Source organism: Cynocephalus volans, chromosome X (genome assembly GCF_027409185.1).
Source record: "Cynocephalus volans isolate mCynVol1 chromosome X, mCynVol1.pri, whole genome shotgun sequence".
Taxonomy (NCBI): domain Eukaryota; kingdom Metazoa; phylum Chordata; class Mammalia; order Dermoptera; family Cynocephalidae; genus Cynocephalus; species Cynocephalus volans.
In genome coordinates, this window is record NC_084478.1 from 100,486,969 (window position 1) to 100,510,533 (window position 23,565).

Consider the following 23,565-nt stretch of genomic DNA (forward strand, 5'->3'; position numbering starts at 1 on the left):
ATATTAGCTTCTTATATAGTAGTTTCAATCTTCTCCCACACAAATTTTACTGAACTATTATATTGAATATTTTTTGTCTGCCTCTACACTATTCTCAGATGGCTATTCATTCTCATGAACAGTGGAAGAACAAGAGACATTAAGAGAAGAAAGAGAAACTGGATTTCTGGTTAACCTGTTAATTTAAAATTTAGCTCCTGATATGAGAGTGTAAAAAATCTTTCAAAGATAATGTGAACATTTAGAATTAAATACTCGAATATATCTAGGCTGAAGAAGGATAGATTATTTGCACAAATTTATAAAAAATGTAATGATTGAACATGGGTTAAAATTATATTTGAATCTTACATGAGAGCTCAATTTACCTTGTGCTCTGCCCATTCTGCCAGGGAACATTCTGGAGGGTCATTGTCAAACAGTGGTTCAGCCCACAAAGGGCTCTAGAGTTAAAAACCTCTTGTTTGAAATTTAGCTCTGTCTCTTGCCTTCCTATCTGAACCTCAGTTTCCTCATCTGTTAAACAAGAGTGAAAATAGTATTTAGGCCAGAGAGTTGTTGAAGGGATAAAATGTGTACAGAAAGAGAGTTCTTAGCATATAGTATGTGAATCAAACATTAAGGTACTGTACTATTTTTCTAAAAAGAAAATTTCAGAACTGTACAATTGTGTCATTTTAAAAATGAAAACTCCACGTCACATTGAATAACTTATTCACTATAGAGTCCATGAAATGGCAAAGATAAAGTCTATTAGACTGTATGTATCCCAGATCACTGGTAAAATTTTCTTCACACAAATATACACTCATAAACGCACACCAAGAAGGCAATCACAGAGACTAGCAATTAGAGCTAAATTTTATTCACAAGGCTAAAAATTTTTGGTTAAAAGGTTATAGAACATCAGAGTTTTATTTACAAGCACATAACACCATTTAATTCCAGTAGGAGTGCTTTTAACAGATACAATCATAACCAATAGTAGGATGGTTTATCAAATAAATCAGATGAAGAGGTAATTCATTAAGAAATGGACACATACTTTATATACATTTGATACGTAAATACTTAAAACTAAAAAGTGTACATTTATCTTCCATTATTTGATGTAGGGCCTTTGCTTTTCCTTTGGATATATGTTTACTGATTAGCCTCATGCATCATTTTTATTACACAGGCCACACTCCTAATACATAGTCTGTGATTTCCAGTCTTGGTTCCTATAAAATGGAGTGTGCACTTAAACACTTGAACAGCTTTCTATGTACGGAATGCTTCTAGAGTTTTATGGTACTTTTCCTGAATCTTCTACCAGGTCTTCTGCTTAAATATAAATCTGTGACAAGTCTTTGTAGCACTTTGCCCTTTACAAGTCTTTCTGAAAAGTTCAATTTTATCTTCTTTGAAGCAATTATCTTATATTCATATTTCATTGGTTCACATAAGATTTTAATTAAACTAAATAGTTTCAGTAGCAAGTGAAGCTAATATAAACATATCTATGAACACATACCTAATTCTTCCTAAGCATAAAACTCATTTTGTCAGCAGAAGTGAGTGGGCACACTGTAAGGTAGCATACTCGCTGGGGACCTACAGCTTACTGAGGTCATCAAGTCAATATGTTTTATTTTCTGTGAGAATAATGGCTTTGTTTAATCCAATGAGTTGGTTAAGTAGAAGTTTGTCAAAAAAGTTTCTAATTTATTAATATCGATGCATTTGCTATATCAGAGTAAGTCATCCAATTGTAGATGATTTCAATAAAACAGCACTATATTTATAAATCTGAACTGAATTTTTGATCATTCTAGCACCTCAAGAAGTTTGTTTGCAATCTGTACATATCCTACACAGTTACTTGACTGCTACTTGATCGCAGTACCAGCGTCTAATCACAGATAAAAATTTTTGAATGAAAAAGTACATACACATTATTTTTAAAATAGTTAAAATCAGTGCACCTCAAACTTTCATGTGCAGATGCATCACCTGCAGGGTCTCATTAAAATGCAGATTCTGATTCAGTAAAGTTTATGCTACATATAAATTACCACAGTAAAAAATAAAGGCAAAAGATACATTGATGCCATGCCCTACCAATATGATCATTTACTTTAGAAGTGGAGCCTGGAAATGATATTTTTGTAGTTATTCAGTTGATTCTGTGTGTAGGCAAATTAAAGAACTACTGATTTAAATGGAAAAACTTAAAATATCTTCTAATCATTCACTACTTGAGTTCTGGTGAGAATGAAAGTAGTTTAATTACATCAATTCTTTTTGTCACAGGGGAAAAAATGTGTTGCTAAGTAGGCACATTCTCAAAACTTCGTTAGGATGAATGTAACATAAAAAAGGCTCTATGATAGGAAATGTAAAGAATTGATAGCAATTGACTTAGTGAAGAGCTGCAAACTTGTGGCGTTCTAATTTGTTTGTAGGTGACTATTTAACAGTATTTGTTTGGTGATCACAAAATACCTTAGTAGACAGAAGAAAGTGAAAATTTACCTTTAATTATGTTAAATTCTTCTCAGTCTAAATTTAATGATTTTTAAATGGTCAAAATGTAGGAAATAGGAAGGTGATCAGTAATTATTTAAGTGGTATTAAAATTTCATCTGTTAATTACATTACAATATTTTTATTAATCTGAGGGTATTCATAGAACAGATATGAAAACTGAAGAACTGTTAGAAGTGGTATTCTAGTGTACATGAACGTGTGAATTCTGTTGTGTATTAACATTATCTGTGTGTGGATATGGATAGGTAGGTAGGTAGTTAATTAGATAGACAGAGAGAGATAGATATAGATAGCTATACATATATTAAATCCAGGATAAATTTCTTTGAACATATTTATTCATGTAGACTCATTTATCAAAATAATACATTTATCAAAGGAAAGAATATAATCATCAGAACCAGATGGTCTGGATCTAAATATCAACAGCTTCGTAAACTGGGGCAAATTTAACCACTCATTTTCCGAGTCTACTAACATCTACAATGAAACCTTCTTGTAAGAATGGAAAGAATTTTGAACTTCTTGTAAGAAAAAACTTGCACGCATGCTGATAGCATGAATATAGAAATAGTATTTGATTACTACAGTGCAAAGCTGAGATAATCTGAAAACAAAACAAATATGATATGTACAGTGGTATATATAACATTATGTAATGCAAAATATGAGATAATACACTACTTGAAGTATTTATGTCTTCCTACTTTTAATTCTATATCCATGTTTTTGTCATTCTCTCTTCTGTCCATCTTTTACAAGTTCCCTTACATACTTAGAAAATAACCCTTATAGAATTATAATCATGTTGCCTTTTTATGGATATGTCAATATTTGTAACAGTGTTTGAGGTAGGCAAGTTCCTCTCTTAACTTTATCTTATAAATGTGACCCGTAATGATACAACTTATGCAGTATTAAATATTAATTTGGGATTATACATTAATAATATAGACCAAGTGACTTCCTTCATTGCTAAGTCAATGGGAACTCGTGAAGTGTCTTATTTTGTTACCTTAACTGTGTGATAAACATTTCATTTGGTCCCTCACATTGCACAGAATGGCAGTATAGAAAAGTATCCAAATATTATAGTCATGAGTATCTATTCTGAATTTGATCCCAATCACTATTATTTATGAAAATATAAGAAAGTGAATTCCTGCTCTAAATGTTTGAAGTATAAACATGCATTGATTTTTACAAAGTACATTGTTAATGGAAGCTACACACCCAGTAAGCAATGTAATGATAGATACTTGAAAACTCTGTCATTTAATTCTAATCAGTTGTCAAATTTAGATGCCATCAAATACTATCAAACTAGAAAGTCATATAAATGGAATCCACTCTAAATACTTAGTCAAAAGAATGAAATTCTTTTTCTATTTTATATACAACATTGTGTTTTATAGCTTTAGAATAATTATTTCTACAGAGACAGTCTATGATCTATGTAAGTATGTCTTTTGAAAACCAAAGAAGGTATTTCTTCTATTTGAATAGTCTTTGAAATATTTACATTTTTAAAGTTAAGGCTTGTAAAGTGATTGCAGCTATCTGCAAGTCAGATGAACTTTGTATGGTCTTTTGACCCTTGTTATATTAATAACACTTTCAGTGACAATGTTAGCTACTTGCTATATATATATATGTGTATGTGTGTATTGTATTAGTCCATTTGTGTTGCTTATAACGAAATACCTGAACTCAGTAATTTATAAAGAACAATATTTGTTGCTTACAGTTTTGGAGGCTGGGAAGTCCAAAATCAAGGGAACGCAACTGGTGAAGGCCTTCTTTGGTGGTGATTTCAGCGATGTAGGGTATCACATTGCGTATGGCAGATCTGAGACAGAGACGAACCTCCTTATTCACTCTCTTTATAAAGCCACCAGAATCACTCCCATTATTCCAAGAATGGATCAATCTGATACCAGAAAAGAAGCTCTGGGGAGATAGGATAGCTGACCTCAACCCACTCCGACCTCTTCCAGGTTCTTGACTCAACCACAGGAAATTATTCAAGAGCAGAGTCACAGTAGAAAGTGAAATCAGGTTTAATGTGGAGCATAAGAAATACAGGCTTCACAGGGAAAGTGTGGCCTAACTCCAGAGACTGAGCAGTGGCCACACCAAGTTTAATACAAAAGTAAGAAATACATACTTTCCAGACAAAGACTGGTTTCAGAGTGAACAGCAGCCTGCTAAAGGCAAGTTTAACACAAAAGTAAGTAAGAAATATACACATCTCACAGGCAAAGTGTGGGCTGGTTCCAAAGAGAATAAGCAACCACTCTGCCTTTTTCCTGGATTCAACTTTTATAGCTTGGCTCTCTATACATATTCATGTTATTTAGTGAATATTCAAATAAGGGGTTGGTTCCCAGTTATGGAACAGGTTATATGAGAGGTTTGTGCATGCTCAGTTTGTCACCTTTAGAGTGTGCTCATTGGTCAAATTCCAACACATGGACCAACTACACTTAAAATATTCTAGTGCCTCCAGTGGGAGGTCATTCAAAGGATAAACTCCTTTTTACTGAGCATGCTCAGCCACTAAGATTACATAAGTCTGCCTCCTGAGATCTCAATCTCCACATGTTGGTGCTGAAAATAGGTGCAACAAGTAACAGTAGCTCAGGACTCAGTGGAGGGGCTTGAGTCCTAAGGGGGTGGTTTGAGACCCAGGGGAGTGGCCTGAAACTCAGAGGAGTGGCTGAATCCCAAACCCAGGGGGACTGAGAACTTCCTATCTCAAATCCATTCATGGAAGTGCAGTCCTCACAATCCAATCACCTCTCCAAGGCCCCACCTTTGAACTACCACAGTAAGATTTCCCACTCTCTTCACACTGTCACAGTGGGGACCAAGCCTCCAACACATTAAACTTCTGGGGGGACACAATTCAATCCATAATATGTGTATATAAACTGTTCATATTCTAAAATTTAAAATATCAATTATAGTTCCATTGGACTGATGTTCTATGATCTTTATCTGTACTTGTTATAGAGATAATTGCTTTGGATAAATCACCTATAAGAAAATGCCCTCTCGTGCCCATTTTAAAGAAATGGCTTACTGAAGTTAAACCATTCAGACAGCATACCAATACCAATGACAGGATGTCAAGACTGATCAAAATAGAGGTTTGCACATCAGCATTTCTAAGGTATATAGTGTCAAGTGGGGTCTGGGACCATGTCCTTTACTCACCACAGTGTTCTCAGTGCATAGCAAGGTCTGAAACATAATTATCGGTAAATATGTTTTGGTTCAATGAATGTCAGAAATGCTTCATTTTAGTGTTTTATATTTGACAGTTCTACCCAAACAAGGTAGAATTAGCCAAAGTATTATTTCTTCTGTTAAATTTAAAAGACATAAATGGTACCTGGTTCAAGAAGCTCTTATTGGTGGAGAATTCATGAGTTGGCAAACCAAGGTAATAATATGATAGAGACCAAGTGACTGTAGAAGGATGTCTGTTATGAAAGAAATGGGTTACACGAAAGTCTGACAAAATGGCCATTTAGGAAATTTGTCTTAAAAGGATGATAAATGAGTTATATAAGGGCGTGCACTAAAGACTTTTTTTTCTTTCATCTCTAGGTTTGGTTTTGTTCTTCTTTACTGAGCTGGAATGAGTGTTCCAGGGTAGTTGTGGCATATTGATCCTTAAACATTTGACATGTTTTTATTTACTCACCAAATATTTATCAAGTGCTAAATAGTGGCCAGACACTATTTTAAGTTATTTTTTTACAGAAACTTTCTTAATATACTAGACTACAGTAGTCTCCAATGAAAACATTTGACAAAAAAATATTGTGAGGGAATTTATTAATGAACTAGGTGCTCCTGCATTTATTTTATTTTTTTCCCCCGAGAATATGGCTGGGTTTTTATTATATCTGGTCTATACATCATTTCATCTATGTACAAGATGTGTTCTTAGTGACTTTTGCTGTCAGGAAGCTCACATACTTATTAGCATTTTTATGTTTAGTGATGCCATATTTACTTATTAGTATCAGTGCTACATTTTGCTATATCTTTAAGACTTCTAAGTCCTTGATTTGTATTATATAATTAATTGTGAATTATATCTTCTTTCCAATGTATTTCATTCAAATTATTTAATCTAAAGGGCAACGTGATAGCTGGGAATATTATGTGTTCATTCCTGAAGGTGGCCATTTTTCAAAAGGGGTTTTGCAATAGGTCCACAGACTTTAGTGATACTTGCATATAGTTTTATGTTGAAAGAATATAAGTGTGCACTAGCTTTGGCTCTTTTTGATGTTATCCAATTAACTATTTATACGAAATAACAAAAGTCTAGTGCAAAAAAATAAAATAGGAAATTCATACACAACTAGTTCCAAACCACATAGCAAATTCATCCTAGTCAAGCTATGGAGATAATTTATATTTAATAAAATCTCTTCTGGTAGGAAAAAAAAAATAGTCTTAGATCTTATGTAAACCAAAAGGTATTCCCTATTTAAAATATGACTATATTTCTCTGTTGACACTTGAAATCCTGGTATACGATTTTAAATTATGGGGGAAAGATCAGAATAATTGATTGTTGTATTTAGGAAACACACATTATGTTTTGGGTATTTAACTTTTAAAAACTTTCCTTTAATTTACATAAACAAAAATACATGTAGAACCTGAAGTTAATTTTACTTAAAAAAAAAAAAAAGAATAGAATCATTTTGGGAAGTTTTTTAGTGAGTTGTGACCATGCAAAACAAGTGAACACTGGTAACTTCTCTGACCTATATGGTACAACGATCAAAACAGAAAAGGAAAGTATTGCTGCTTAGGGATTAAGGGACACATCCTCATGTCATAATGTTTCATCTGAGTGCAATGAGCCTTAGAGTACTGGATACGATTGGCATACATTTTAAATAAATGTTTTGGTTGTTCATGGTTTAGATTCTGTTAGGTTAAATTTCAGTCAAATGCTTAGCAGTACTAATCTTCATATTTGAGCTAATTTCTTTTATGATTCCCCAACCTAATTAACAGAAATGTTAGTATTTTATGTTTGAAGAAACTATGAAAGTAAAGGAAGAGATTAATACTTAGGAATTCAATTGGATGCAGAATCAAATTTATAGTCTATGAAAGATTTATCATTCCTTCCTTGTTATATAATAAGTAGATCTCAGGCAATACTTTATCTCTTAGTGGTATGCTCTCCTTTTATAAATACCAAAAATATAATATTTATATTCTGAGTATCCAAAGAGCCATTACCTTGAATCTGTGTCTTCTAGTCATGAAGTGCAGATGATTTCTAAGGCAGACAACATTTGGTTTATTCAAAAAACCTTTTAACATGTCTTATGCAGTCAGTTAATCTGTCAGACTGATAAAATGTCTCTCATACTTCTCCTCCTCTTCCTGTGCATATAAGCTTTAATTTAATTCAGTTTGAAATAGCTTGCTTCTACTTTTCATTTCTTCTTCATGATTGTGGCACTGTCTTTATGCTTTGTTCTTTGCTGACATAAAATATTTATCAACATATCATCTAAGAAGATTGGCTCTCCACGGTAGATATCCAATATGTTTCACCACATGGAAAATGTCTCTTCTTATTTATTCCTAAAATCTATAGCCAGATTCCCATATGTCAGGTTTAGCCATTGATATTTGAAATGCAAAACTAAATAATTTCATGGATAGAAATTATGTATGGACATTGCCATAAACACTACATTTTAAAATAATTTATATCTAAAATTTAAAAAAAGAATCATACTTGTTTGATATCAAACAAACATGGATTTGGAATTTATTTTATTCTGTAAATTGTAATGAAAAAAATAGGTGTTCCAATAAACTTCTTTTTCATTGGTTCTTCAAGATAACTTCCCAGATTGTTAAAATAATAACATTAGTCAGACTATTTTTTAAATGTAGCCTATTATTTCAAGGTTCATTTCTCTCCCCAATTGTTAAACTATAACACATAAACAATGAGTTGGTTCCAAGAATGAAAATTTCTGGCAAAAATTGTGTTCATACCCTGTCACAAAAGTCCCAGTAAAATATATATTCAAGAAAAAGAATATAAAATATTGAAAGTAATATCAAAAGTCCCCATTCTTTGAAATCGCCAATGTGGTACTACCATTAAACCAACTTTAATTCATTGTGATTACAGGAAACCCCAACTTCAGTAGGTGCTAACATTGAAGATGAGAACACGAAAACAGATTCATAAAGATAATTATCAAGTCAGATTGCACTTGCAACATCATGCTTCTTCTTTCAATTATTGTATCTGCTTAAGCCATGTGTAAATATTAGGATGTGCATCACAAAATAATCAATTTGTTTGAAATTTTATAAGTTGTCCATCCAGATGCATCTCTCTAAATTGATGCATTAGGAGAAAAAACGCTGTCTATAAATAAACTTTACTATCTTTCTCATTTTGTAGAGAATTTTAACATGAAATTAATAGAACATTGCTTTTTGAGAACTATATAATATTTATGACAGTGATAGTTATTGAAATTAGTTCATATTTCATATAGATTTTTTAAAAGCATGCTTTTATATACAAAAACTATCAACCTCTGCCCCAAATAGACTTGAGATAGACATTTTTGAAATGGTAATTATATGGTCTATTGCCTTTTTCAGTTGCTCATTACATATGCTGTATGTAATAGAAAAAAATATATATATAATATAGGTTTAATATAAATGTAGATAGGCATATAATACATTATAAATATAAATCTTTCTCAAATAAAATCTCTTTGTCTCCAAACTATGCCCTAAGTTGTATGCAGAGCTGTATTAGTCCATTTTGTGCTGCTATAACAGAATACCTGAAACTGGGTAATTTATAAAGAACAGAGGTTTATTTGCTTATAATTCTGAGACAGCTGCATCTAGCACGGTCCTCAGGCTGCTTCTACTCATGGCTGAAAGCAGCAGGCAGCAGCAGGTACAAGCAGATCACATGGCGAGGGGAAGCAAGAGAGAGAGGAGGTGTTAGGGTCTTTTAAACAACCAGCTCTGGGAGGAACTAGTGGAGCGAGAACTCCCTCATTAATTCCCCCACCTAGGGAGAGCATTAATCCATTCATGAGGGATCCTCCCTCATGACTCAATCAGTTTCCAACACTGCCACATCGGGGATCAAATTTCCACATGAGTTCTGGGAGTATAATACATCCAAACTCCATCAAGAGCCTAATATTTTTAGCAGGGCATATAATAATACACAAAACAAAATACCCCATTTTGAACTCATAAAATTGATTTCTACTAATGAAATCATAACTTCAAGTATTCTAGTAAAAGTCATTTCCTGATATCATGCCCACTTATGCTATATAGGTATTTTTAATCACCTACTGTTTTCTTTACAGTACAGCAGATTTTTAAATTAGTTTGTAATAGAGCAAAGAGGTTGGTAAAAATGTGAAGAAAACTTTCAAAAGTTTTTTATTAATAAAAATAAACTTTTTAAAAGAAAGTTTTATTATAGTCTATGTCTTTAGATATAATTGAGGTTCTCTTTGTTATTTTTCTATGTGTACAACTCAAAAAGGCTTGTTGACAGCCAGTCAAAGCTTCTAAAATTGAGTAAACTGATTGAAGGAAAATCATGTTAGATTTCACAAGGAAGAGATTAAAAAACTTAAATCTTTTAGTAGTGTACAGTTTGTACACTATTACCTTAGAGGTATACATTTTGTCTGCATTAAATCATTCAAAGGAAGATGCTTTAAAAATCAATCTCTCTGTGGACCCAAAGACCAGCTATACCAAGTTATATTTTTAAATGATCTTAATTTAGAATTCATCCACTCAAGAACAGATTGAATATTAAAAGGTGTGAAATTTTTGAGAGCTGCAATTGTTTCAAATATTTTGGATAGCTTAGAGACAGATTTCAGAAATATTGATTTCTTAGTATTTTCTTCACCAAACTGAAAAAATAATGGATCCAGTCCTTAAGATTTTGCTTTTGGAATGTCTCAAGGTCATTAAAATTTGTATATTATCATAACTGCTTCACGCAGCTCTGTAAGCAGTGTGATCAGGGCCCTTGTATGAACTTTCAAAGAGCCGTCCATGTTTATTTTTGTAAAAAGTTCAGAGCCCTTCAGGAGTCACTTTTCATGAGTACCTCTTTGGGAGTCAGTCAGCATAATCTTTAAACAAACAAACAACAAAAAAACTCCTTTAAATACCCAAACTAACCCAGAAGGATTTGAAATTAACATTTGTGCTGTTAGAACAGTTTGACAATGTGATTAGTAAAGTCAGAGTGTCTGTAAAAAAAACAGGTGACAAAGTAATGTGATCACGTACATCTTTTTCTCTAAGATATTCAGTTCTGTACATTCAGATTTTTCTTTTCTTCATTGTCACTGTCAAAAGGAATTATTATGATTAGCTAGATTTGCTCCATACTGTTTTGAACCATTTAAAATACTAAGCTAGATTTTGAAGTAAAATTTTTTGCCTTAAATTTTTAGTGAAAAGGAAGAATTACATTCCATTTTTCTTCAGGACAAAGATAAATTATTAGTTACTATTTTTTAATAGGCATTATTATCATTATTTTTTGGATCTGCCAAAGCAAGATTTTAATTCTCAACATATGCTCTTCTTTCATTTTGCCTTTGTCAGTTGATGCGTCCATGAGGAGGTAAGTTACTGTCTCAGTTGGAATTTCCCTAAAATATATTCTAAAAGCACTGATCTATTGATATGTCTTGCAATAAAAGTTTGCCTTGGGCAAATAGGTTTGGATAGTCATATTATTTCCGTATCTTGGAAATGATTGATAAGTGGTAGCATTTCATAGTGGGTGAGTTCTTTGGTAGTGAAAACATAAATTCTAATTGTACTTCCTCCTCCGACCAATTGTGTGGGTGTTAGAGAAGTCGTTTCCTTTCTCTTGACTTCATTTCTTCACACACATACGGAGAATGCTGAATCAATGATTTTCTAAGAACTGTGGTCCTTGTCCTGTGTACGTATTTTAGTATAGATAAAATTCAGGTTGTGTCTCTATGTTCTTCAAAGTGTATGAACGCTGTCAACATAAAAATAAGACTTTTGGAAGTGTCATCCTTTATGGTGGTCCCAAAGATTTCCCTAAATAAAAGGGCAGAAAATACAGCTGATAGATTGTGGACTAGGAAGATTTTGTGATGAACAGGAAAAATGATTTAATTTCAGGAATTGAAGAAGAAGTACAGTTTTAGGTTATGAAGTAAAAGGGGCTATTTGGTATGATGGCACAGCATGAATTTGGTCAACAAAACTTCTGTTAATGTAGAAAATGGTAATTGCATATTTAGTGAAAATGTTTTAACTTCTAAAATTTTACTTACCTTATAATCAAGCCAACACTATGACTTTAGCTGTTGTCAATTTTGAAATGAGTATTTCTTTGATCTAGTAGTAGTCTAAGTTTTACTGAAACTCAAGACACAGAGGGATATGGATGGAAAATTTAATAAACAGGGAAGAAGAATTTATTGTATATTTGCAACATTTTTTCACTGTAAATAATATGCTCATTATATTAATCACTTTGCAACTTTTGCATTTGTAGCCTTAACCTTTCACACAATTTGATCAGAAAATTTGATTTGAGCTTCACTATTTTTATGGATCAGACTCCATGCAATGTACATAAGTACAATAAAGTCACAGCATATTAATTTTGCAATCGATAGGAGATGCACTGGGGTGATTTGAATTATATATCAAGAAAGATTGCATCCTTTTTGTCACATCTTGTAGAATGTTTTTAAATAAGCATTATTCAAAGAAAACTAGGTATTGGTCTATTAATTTAGCATTACAGTTTTCAAGTCCATTGTTTTTATTTTTATTTGTCTTATACTGATGCTTCTGTATTCTGTGACCTTCAGTACAAACTACTGTGTGGCTTGGCATAAGAAAATAAATGAGGAACTTGTTCTCATAAGTTAGCCCACAATAACTAAGAATATGTTAGATTTCAGATGAATTGAATCTTGATTTATCAGATTTTTCTCTGTATTAGGAACTATAATAAATATTGTAATGCATTCAGTCAGTTAAGACATGTATGTGCATAGCAATAAATACTTACATAAAATACTACTCTCCAATTGATTCTAGTGGCAAAGATACCTGATTATTTCTAAATAAATGTCTTTTAAAATATTTTCAATTCTTATTTCCCCCAAGAAATAATGACTTTTACTTAAAAAATGGCTTCACTAGGGCCAGCCCCTTGGCTCACTCGGGAGGGTGTGGCACTGGTAGCGCCGAGACCACGAGACCACGGGTTCGGATCCTACATAGGGATGCCCGGTGCGCTCACTGGCTGAGCGTGGTGCAGATCACACCATGCTGAGGGTTGCTATCCCCTTACCGGTCAAAAAAAAAAAAAAAAAAAAAAAAAAAAGGCTTCATTAAAGTGCTTTATTATGGGGCTGAGCCCGTGGCGCACTCGGTAGCGTGCTGAGCTAGCAGCGCGGCGACGTTCCCGCCGCGGGTTCGGATCCTATATAAGAATGACCGGTGCACTCCCTGGCTGAGCTCCGGTCACGAGAGAAAAAAAAAAAATAAAAAAAAATAAAATAATAATAATAAAGTGCTTTATTATGTGACTTTAATAAGTATACATGGTAAAACAACTGTGACTGTTACTACTTTATTGAAGCAAATGGCAATTATAAATTGATGCATGATACTTGACCAACAGACCTTATGCCAACATTATCAATTTTGTGGTGAGCTCAGTTGACTTTTAAGCTATTCAAGCATTATCTATTTATTAGTAATTCTCTTTTTCATTTAGCCAGATATTTCCAGTGCACAATTTAAAAAACTCAATTATACTCAAAATAAGCATTCATGCAAACATAAATTTTTATATTGTTATTGCATTTGTGTAAGTAAAAACGATACCTGAACTATTACTTGTGTTTAAATCTATTATTTAAGAAATTTAATTGCAGAATATTTAATAACCTAGAAACAATTTTCTTGTTAAAAACAAATTTAACTTATATATATCCATTTTCTATATTATTAAAATTGTGTTTTAAGTTACCCATATATCATATTAATATAGTCATTCAAAATATAGCATTTGGTTGGATTAACTCGTAAAAACTTCATTTCTGCTATAATGATTCATATAGGCTGTAGTATCTCAAAGGACAAGGGCTGTCATTGTCTTGATATCACAAAAATCTTGAGCAGTGTGGATGCTTAAAAAATATCAATGATAAACTTTTAATCTTTAATTAAGAAGAAGCACCCTGAAATTTAGAGATACATTTGGATATAGGGCTTTATCATATGCAAAAAATAATCCTTATAGTTATAGTGAATGCGTTAACATGTAATAATCCATATACTGCCTTAGAGTAGAGGAAATGGTTCCCTGTTTGACCCTGTTTCATGTGATAAATTCAAGTGTTTCCTCAGAGTCAGTCTTGAAAATTTTAAGCATAATTTGCTTATTGTCCTCAGTTTTAAGGAAAATTGATCAATATTTGACTTTGGTGGCTTATAAACCAATTTTCACTGTTCAGCTTGGAAACTAAAAGTCTGGAATAGGTTGTTAAAATGTGTTTATTTTCTTTTTTATCGTTACTTGTTTTGCCTCTTTTACTTGTTCCTTCATACCCTTAGAAATAAGTCCAGACTCATCACATTCCTTTTTTGTTTTGACTTTTCAGTTATCAGATTAGAAAGGATTTTGATCACTAAGGTCTAGATGACACTTACGTTGCAGTCTTAAAAATGAAAAGCAAATACCTTATTACCTCTCTGCCTAAAGCAGTCTTTCTCTTTTCACTACAGTACATTTCAAAACTCTGTATTTAAATATTACAGGAGTTGATTATTCAAATAATAAATCAGAATATGGTGTGTGTGTGTGTTTGTGTGTGTGATTCTGATCGTTGAAGCAGAACCGTCATTTGATGGGTGGAGAGTTGCAGAATTCCACTTAGAAAATCAACCCCACCCAAAGTATCTTGTGAAAGCATTGTTTTATTTTTTCTTTTATACTTCAGCTTGTATTACCACTAAATTACATTGCTTATAGATGACACATCTTGTGATGAAAAATAAATGTGCTGTGTACATGTCAATGACACTTACAAATATTGCACGATGATCTCTCATTAATCCTTATTACTGCATAGAAACGTTACTTTCGCCTCTATTTTCCTATGTATCTCTGACCTATTACTTCTGTCTAAGCATTTCATATGTTTGGTTTCATAATATTCTAATTTTATTCAAAATGGATTTTTAAACAAGTTCAAAATGTTTATCTTTTAAACTTTTATTTTTGTATTCATATTATTAAATATACCCTAAAATGCAGAAATGATCAGGAAATTATTTTTACTGTTGGCCTTAAAATTTTACAAAGAATAAACTTGAGAGTCATCTGTTCAGATCAATATATATCCAAGTTTTTATGAACATATAATTATTTTGTTTAAAAATAGATTTGCTACTTGTTCCAGGTCAAACATGATCTCACAGTGTTTTGAAAGAAGTCACTTTAACAATGTAATGTCTGAATTTATCTAAAAAATTATCGTGAGAAATAATATAAAATTTTAGTTGTGAAAACAGCTGTATTATAGGAAAAATTTATTAAACCATGATAAGCATAATTTCATTAGGTCAGTCTCAGGCTAGTTTCTATTGATTTTTGGTCTTTCCCATTACTATTTTCCACATAAGGCAGAGTAGCCTGTTAAGTCAAAACAATGTTTTTCCTTATTTCTATTTCCAGTAGTAGGTTTCATGAGAGAAACTGACATTTCAATAGGGGACTGTACTTTGCCATCACTGCCACTGAAGCTAGAAAATCTACTGAGTTCTTGCAAAATGTTGAGTTCAACAGCACACTGCCTTTAGGGGAAAGACCAGTCATTACTTCCCAAGAGGCCAGAATATTGACTAGGTTAGGTCTGGTTTTAGAAAAACATGCTACAGAAGACAAATTTCATATTCTCTGTAAACTGGAGTTGAGAATACATTGCAGTATATTAAAATTTACATTGTAAATATATTTAGTTATGCTAATATGTGTTGGGAATAAAATATTTATTGTGCTTGACTTTATTAAAATCTCTTTTTAGCTTTCATTCCTGGACTAAAAAAAGGTACAGTAGAAACCAACACAAACCATAGCAGTATGCATGTTTCATTTTTAAATGAATTGATGATTTGTGTTTGTTTTAAGAACTTTTTGTCTTTTCACTTTTCCTAAAACATCACAATTTCAACTGTTTGCTTCAAACATATATTTAATATGTTTAAAATGAGCTGACCTCTAGGAAGGGTATTCAGTCAGTTGGGTATCTTGCATACCTGGCTGCTTTTTCCAAATTGTATGCCATCAATCTTTAGATAGCAAAATTAATATGATTCTACAGTCATTTATTTGACTTACAGTACTTGCTTTCAAATTACCTACGGATTTAATTATTCCTTTTTCTCCTCTGACAGTGTAAGCATTTTCAGCATTTTGTCTGAGGAGGCATTACGGATATAATTCTACTTTTCTATAATTTTTCCAATTTGATATATAAATCATATATGCCTGTCAAAATAATCCAAGTTTATATTCTTTGTGAACTTGTAGTAATATGTAAGATGCATTTCTTTGCCAAATTATAATGCATGGATTACATATGAATCTATACTAACAGTTTTAACAGACAAGAAATTTCTTTAAAAATGAAGTTTAAGCAATCAGTTAAAATGTAATTAATTTTATTCTGCTGATAAAATTTTAAAATACTGCAGGATATTTTGAATGTTTCAAATATATTTGCACTCATTGTGTTTGTGCATGTATTTCTTTATTGTCCACTTCATATTTGAGGATGGATCTGTCATATTGTTTCATAGATATTTAAAAGGATGATTTATTTCACTTCATACACTTTTATTTTAAAGTGTAATTTATAATCCATTGATATTTTGACCAAATAGAAATAGCATTTAAAGGATAAATCTTCCTGAAATCAGTCATAAATGTAAATTGTTATGTAAAGAAGAACCTCACTTTTAATCTTAAATTTTTATGTACCAGCAATACTAACAGTATACTTTATTATTTTTTGGTATTTTAAATGTTGTTAAGTGTTGCTTTGGACTTTTTACATTACTTTGGAGTAGTTCTGTTGTGATCTTATACAATCAGTTCTAATTTTAATGATAAATTTTTCTCTATCATCTAAACAGTGGAATTTCAAGCTGAATATTTTATTTCCCTTGAAAATTTTGAGCATTAAATGCTTACATGGTTAATTCAAGTTAAAGTGGATGCCTTGCATGTGCTTTTCATTTTGTCTCTCCCCTTCTAGATTATTGGATATCTGCTGATATTATTCAGTAACTAAAGATATTTAACAGTCATGGGGACTCATTTGGGTTTGTGATACAAAGTCAAGGTGTTTTGAGCATAACTATTCAGAGGTATAGTAGAAAGAGCATTTGAATGTGAGTCAGGACATCTGGAGTTCTGATGACAGTTCTACACCTGATTTGATATAGACACCTAGCCACATCATTTAAACTCACAGAATCTCTACTTTCTTATTTTTCCTCATTTAAAAAATTTTTTGTCTCTGCAGCATTATAGTATGCTCATCATAATAGTAATAGGAACAAAAGCCAACAATAGCTAGTATTTGAATGTGTACTATGTTCTAGACATTGTTTGTAATAATTGATATACAAATGTTTTAAATACTCGTAACACTTTTACATGTAGGTTCTATTATTATTCCCATTTTTTCAGACATGGAAACTGAGGCAAAGAAAAGTTAAATAACATGGAAATTCATTCGATAATTTCTAAAGCACTTATACCAGTGTAAGATATACCATTACTAAAATTGTTTGAGCCTTCATCACTACACCACTGAGTAATGATAATTATAATGAAGCTTATACTTTAAATTTCATTTTCATTGAATAGCATTTATTTAGTATACTCATAATGCAGTTGGGTCCTGACTCTAAGCTACACTGAAAAACCATAGTGGTGTTTATTGTTTATATTTTATGTCAATTTTCACATTTTGAAGATCCACTTTCCATTATCAGCTCATTTTAGAATATTTTTTATCATTTACCTCACATAGTACAATTTTTTAGGCATATTTCATATAATTGTCACTACATAAAAGAAAAAAGCCCTCTGTGACCTTAACCATAAATTTATGAAACTAGAATCATTTTATTCATTCCACTTTTCTTTTGAGGGCTAACTGATTTCCAGGGATGACACTGAGTTACTTTCCAAAATATGTAGTTTCTTCCCTCATGGTAAATTAGGTATATGCAGGTAAGTACTTAGCAAAAAGAGAATTATTTCTACTTCTGGAGATGCCTTACTTATCCCCCAAGAAGAAATTGCAAATATATATTTGTCAGTCCATTCAGGGAAAATTCTTTTTTACCTTCCCCTGAGGAAAACATACATTAATAGAAGACAGCAATGACTGGAGTCTTAGGCAGGAGCTGAGGGCATCCACCTCCTCCACTGGGAAGCAGGCAAGACAGAAATACCCGTGGACCTAGGCAGGAGTTGAGGGCAGCCCCTTCTACCCAGAAGCAGGCAAGAGAGCACACAGAAAATACCACTATCATGCAGGTGGCCCACCATAGCCACCACCAAAGCCATGGCTGCTGCAAAAGCAGTTCAACACCACAGCAGTAGCCACAGCCACTTTGCAGGTGGCCTGCCACGCACTTGACTGCACTGACACAAGGAGAGTCATCAGCAGAGACAGGAAAAAGAAGAGGACATCTCTCTCTTCAAAGTCCACTCCAGAGTGGTAGAGGATGCACCTGCTTTACCAAATGACCAAACATCAACATAGAGATGCTAGAAATATGAAAACCCAAGAAAATATGACACCACCAAAAGAATATAGTAATTCTCAAATACCAGACCCTATAGATCAGGAAACTCTTGAAATGACAGAAAAGGAATTAAGAGCAACAATCTTAAGGAAACTCACTGAGATACAAGAAGATTCAGTTAGACAACATAATGAAATGAGAAAAGAAGTCCAGGATATGAAAGGGGAAATTTACAAGAGATTAATACCTTAAAAAAGAATGTAGCAGAACTGATGGAACTGAAAGAGTCACTCAATAAAATTAAAATAAACACAACTAATGGCTTAAGCAGCAGGCTAGAACAAGCAGAGGAAAGAAATTTCTGATCTCAAAAATAGTCTTTTCAAGAAAACCCAGGCAGACAAAAAAAAAAAAGGAAAAAATAATTTTAAAAACTAAAGAAAATCTAAGAGAGATAGCAGGCAGTCTTAAACATACAAACAAACATTTGAATCATGGGTGTTCCAGGAGAGGAAAAAGTTAAAGGCATGGAAAACCTATTCAATGAAATAATAATGGAAAACTTCCCAGGTATAGGGAGAGACATGGACCTTCAGATCTAGGAAGCTTAAAAATCCCCAAACAGATTCAACCCAAAAAGATCCTCTCCAAGACACATGATAGTCAAACTGGCAAAGTTCAAAGATAAAAAGAGAATCTTAAAAGAAAAGAGAAAAGCATCATGTCACCTATAAGGGAGCCCCTATCAGGCTAACAGCAGACTTCTCAACAGAAACTCTACATACCAGAAGAAAATGGGTTGATATATTTAAAATAATATAAAAAAACCCAAATAAAACAATAAAAACCTGCCAACTGAGGATACTATACTCATCAAGGCTATCCTTCAGAAATGAGGGAAAAATAGTGTATTTTCCAAGCAAACCAAGAAACAAAAGCTGTTGGAGTCCACCACCATACAACCAGTGCTGCAAGAAATCCTCAAGGCAGTCCTGCATTTGGAATCTGAAAAACAATAATCACTACCACAAATACACAAGGGAGAACAAAGTGCAAATGAGCAAGAGAAAGAAACTAAATCTTAATACCACAAAAAACCCATAATGGCAATGTAATAATGCCCCTGCTTTATTTCTGATTTTGGTAATTTTGATCTTCTCTGTTTTTCTTGGTTAGTCTAGATAAGGGTTTGCAAATTTTGTTGATCTGTTTAAAGAATCTACTTTTAGTTTTGTTGTTTTTCTCTGCTGTGTTTAATCCCCTATTTCATATATTTCTGTTGTAATCTTTGTTATTTCCTACTTATATTTGCTTTTGGTTTAGTTTGCTCCTCTTTTTCTATTTCCTTAAGGTAGAAGTTTACATTACTGATTTGAGATTTTTCTTATTTCTAATATAGGTGTTTACAAGTATGAATTTTCATATAAGCACTGCATGAGCCCTGCATCCTATAAATTCTGATATGTTGCACTTTGATTTTTATCTCAAAGGACTCGCTAATTTCCCTACGATTTTTCTTTTTACCCATTGTTTATTTAGGAAAGTGTTGTTCAATTTCCACACAGTTGTAAATTTCCTTCTGTTATTGTGGTCAGAGAACATATTTTATATGATCTTAGTCTTTTTAAATGTATTAAGACTTGTCTTGTGGCCAAAAATAGAAAAAAATAAAATAAAATAAAAAAGAAAATATACGTTCATAAACATTGATTAATACTTTTCATTATGTTTGTTTGTGAGTGAATTTTTTTTTACATATTTTAATATAAGAGCAAAAGTTTCAGCTGTATCAATTACCTTTATCATTGAGGTTTAGGGTTTATAAGCAGCAGAATGTCAACTGGTTTGTCTACCTGCAGTTATTCGTCTGTTGTCCATAGTAATGCTTCAGTTATCCAAGCTGATTTTTGGAACATTCTTACAGTGTTTTATTAGACAACCTTTACCCCTTGGGCCCACTGTTAACTCTCAAAGGTCTGTTCTTGAGTTGGTTTTCCACATTTCTTGTTAGTACTAAAGGGTCAGCTGTAATTTAGAAGTTCATTATTTTAGACTTGAAGTGTTGGATGAGTCAGAGATAATTGTTTAGGGGTAAGGATGTGGGGGAAAACTAGGTTGCAGTGGCAGGATCTAGGAAAGACTGTGAGAAAATGGATTCTCTCTCATCCAAATGAATCACCTCACCTTGCTTCATCTGACTACTTAGTTAATAAGAGCGCATGAACATAAAACATAATTCATCCTTATTCATGATAGATATGGAGTTTTTCATATGTCAATTAGTGAGAAAAATAATGTCTTTTCACAAGGTATTTTTTTTTCACGGCCAGGAGTTAATGAAAATGCATGTGTATAGTTTCCAAGTGACATATTTATAGCAGTCATAATATTAATCCCTTCATGCTAATTTAATACCTCCCTAAATTCCCAGACCAAAGGACTAAATCAATATGAGGTTTTGATAGTTTTGTTTTAGATTATTAATAATAGACTCTAAAATGTCATAGAAAAATATTTGTGAAAGGAATTAAGTCTTATGAAGCATTAGCATTTGGAAATTTTAGCATCTAAAATTGCCCTCTTCAGATAGTATATAACAAGTTTATTCTGCCTTATTCATTATATAATACACATTGACATATGGAGCTAAAAAAAAAATGTGCCTTATGACAAATTTGTATTTCTTTTTATTTATTTTTTCATAATAAAGGGGAAAAAGAAGCAAATTTGATATTATTTATCATACAAAAGTAGACTAGAGGAGAAAAATTAGTATCTTTTTGAGACAATGCAGAGTTATTATAGTTAGAAAATTGCTGCAGTACCGTGGTGTTGTCTTTCTGATAACACCTTTTGGCATAGCTTTGAAACAGTATGTTATCTGTGAAGAGAAAATTCATTCTTCTAACTTCATGATCTGGGTTTACACTATTTGTCTTTTTTTCCCCTTAAATGCATGTAGATGAAATAAATGGCATTGCTAAGTGACATATTAGTCAGCTGCTTGTTAGCAAACATGGCTCTTAAGTTTAAATGAGCCATAAACTCTGTGAAAGTTCTAAATACTTGTTTCTGCTTCAGCTAATTAAAGTGGTAATCCTCGTTTCATAAAGCATAATTTCAATATACATCACTTTCATATTACATTGTCTTGAAATGGACTCTATTTGACTGACACAGCAAAAAGGTGAAATATTACATTTCTTTTCATTTTTTTTTTCTTTTTTTTCTTTTTTTTTAAAGATGACCGGTAAGGGGATCTTAACCCTTGACTTGGTGTTGTCCGCACCACGCTCACCCAATGAGCTAACCAGCCATCCCTATATAGGGATCCGAACCCGTAGCCTTGGTGTTATCAGCACCACACTCTCCCGAGTGAGCCACGGGCCGGCCCCCAACATTTCTTTCCTTTTGTTTATAGATACCATATAAAAACCTGGTGTGTGTTTTTTCCCCTTTATAGATATCAAGCACAACTGTGTGGCATATCTCAATATATCACCTATGTGAGAAAAATACTAAAGTGTCATTGTTGAATATTAGCAGCATTTTCATACGAAGAAACACTACTGATATAATTTATTATAAGGTACATACCCTCCCATAAAACTTGTTTAAACTAGTTACGTAGTATTCTTAGTATTAATAAATCAAAATCTGTGTAAATATAAGCATTCAAGTAGAATTAACAAAAAATCAGCCTGATATTTTGGATCTAGAAATATGACTGTCCAATATTTGCAATATACAAAAATCAAATATAATAAAGCATATAATTTAAAAAAATATATGGCCTGTCAGCTGACCCGTGGAGAGACTTTCTTCACTACAAAAAATAACCTGTGCTGATCGTTATACTTCTCTGTGTGTTGACATTTTGTTTTCCCAACTCCATTGAAATCCTACACACCTTTTATGGCCTAACACAAGAAAGCTTTCATGATTACCCAGCTGAAGTGCTATCTTGCTCTAAATGTTAACTACATATGCTATATTCCCAAATCATATATTTCATATTATTTATATGTGTGTATCCAAGATGTAAAACTAGAGTGGAGACCATTTCTTATACTTGTTTGTATCTCTTAAGCACTCAATAAATATTTATGGAGTGAATAAATGTGCCCAGAATAATTAAGTAGTCAAGTCCATAAGAGAAGATCCACTGCTGTAGATATACAGTCACACTCTGCTACTGATATTACTTACATTACACTATACAATATCAAACAAAAAAGTGTAAATACTATAAACATCTTGCAAGGGTTTTGACAGGATTTCCAAAAATAATAAATTGTCTCATTATACTATATTTTTTGTTTTAGACATTTTCAATTTTGTTTACTTGCAATTCACCATTAAAAAACATTATGAATAAAACATTCTCAAATATAATAATTTTCTCATTACATATACAATTGACAGGATATATTTTAGAATATATCCCCCTCCCAATTCTTAAAACAAATCATTCACAATTTTGAGAAATGCAACTCCTCATGTGAGACACAACTAAACTAATGGGATATCAAGATTTGTACTTAACTTTTTTTTTTTGTCCTTTAAAAAAGTTTTCCCGTGGATGGCTTTAGAGAATTATAACCATATTTTATGTTGATAATTTAAAAAAGAATCAAAGCATTAAAACCAAATATAGTCACAAACAAGATGAAAAAGCACTAGATAGAAAAACAAGAGATCGATCGTTAAGTTCTGATTTTTGGCCATATCTATAAAACCAAAAGTAGCAAACTAAAACCACCACCAACAAAAACGGATACCCACTTTGAACTTTTCTGCAGACTTAATTGGGTTACCTGCATTCATGATGAAGTTATGCAGAAACTGCTTTTCAAGAATATCTAAAGTTTAATATAACTGGAAAATGACTAATTCAGTGCTTACCTATCAATCCATTTCTAACCTTCCACATACTTTTTTTTAACCCTCCTATGCATTTTATTTACTTATTTATTCTATTATTTTTTGTAATATATTTATTATTATTATTATTATTATCATTATTATTATTATTATTATTATTATTATTATTATTATTTACATTCTAAGATGTTGTGGAGCAGTTGGGGGGACAGGGGAAATGGGAGGAGGATAGGGTAG

General features: G+C 32.3%; 1 protein-coding gene across 5 annotated transcripts in view; it reads left to right on the top strand.

Moving 5' to 3' along the window:
• PCDH11X (protocadherin 11 X-linked) overlaps positions 1–23,565 on the top strand; it is a 671,252-nt gene that overhangs the window by 526,870 nt on the left and 120,817 nt on the right. For 3 of the 5 annotated variants that reach the window (XM_063084040.1, XM_063084043.1, XM_063084045.1), the window contains one exon: positions 15,705–15,728. The exons of the other annotated variants lie outside the window; for them this stretch is intronic. In XM_063084040.1, the coding sequence (XP_062940110.1) occupies positions 15,705–15,728 (24 nt within the window). The remainder of the gene's footprint in view (positions 1–15,704; positions 15,729–23,565) is intronic. 5 annotated transcript variants of the gene reach the window in all.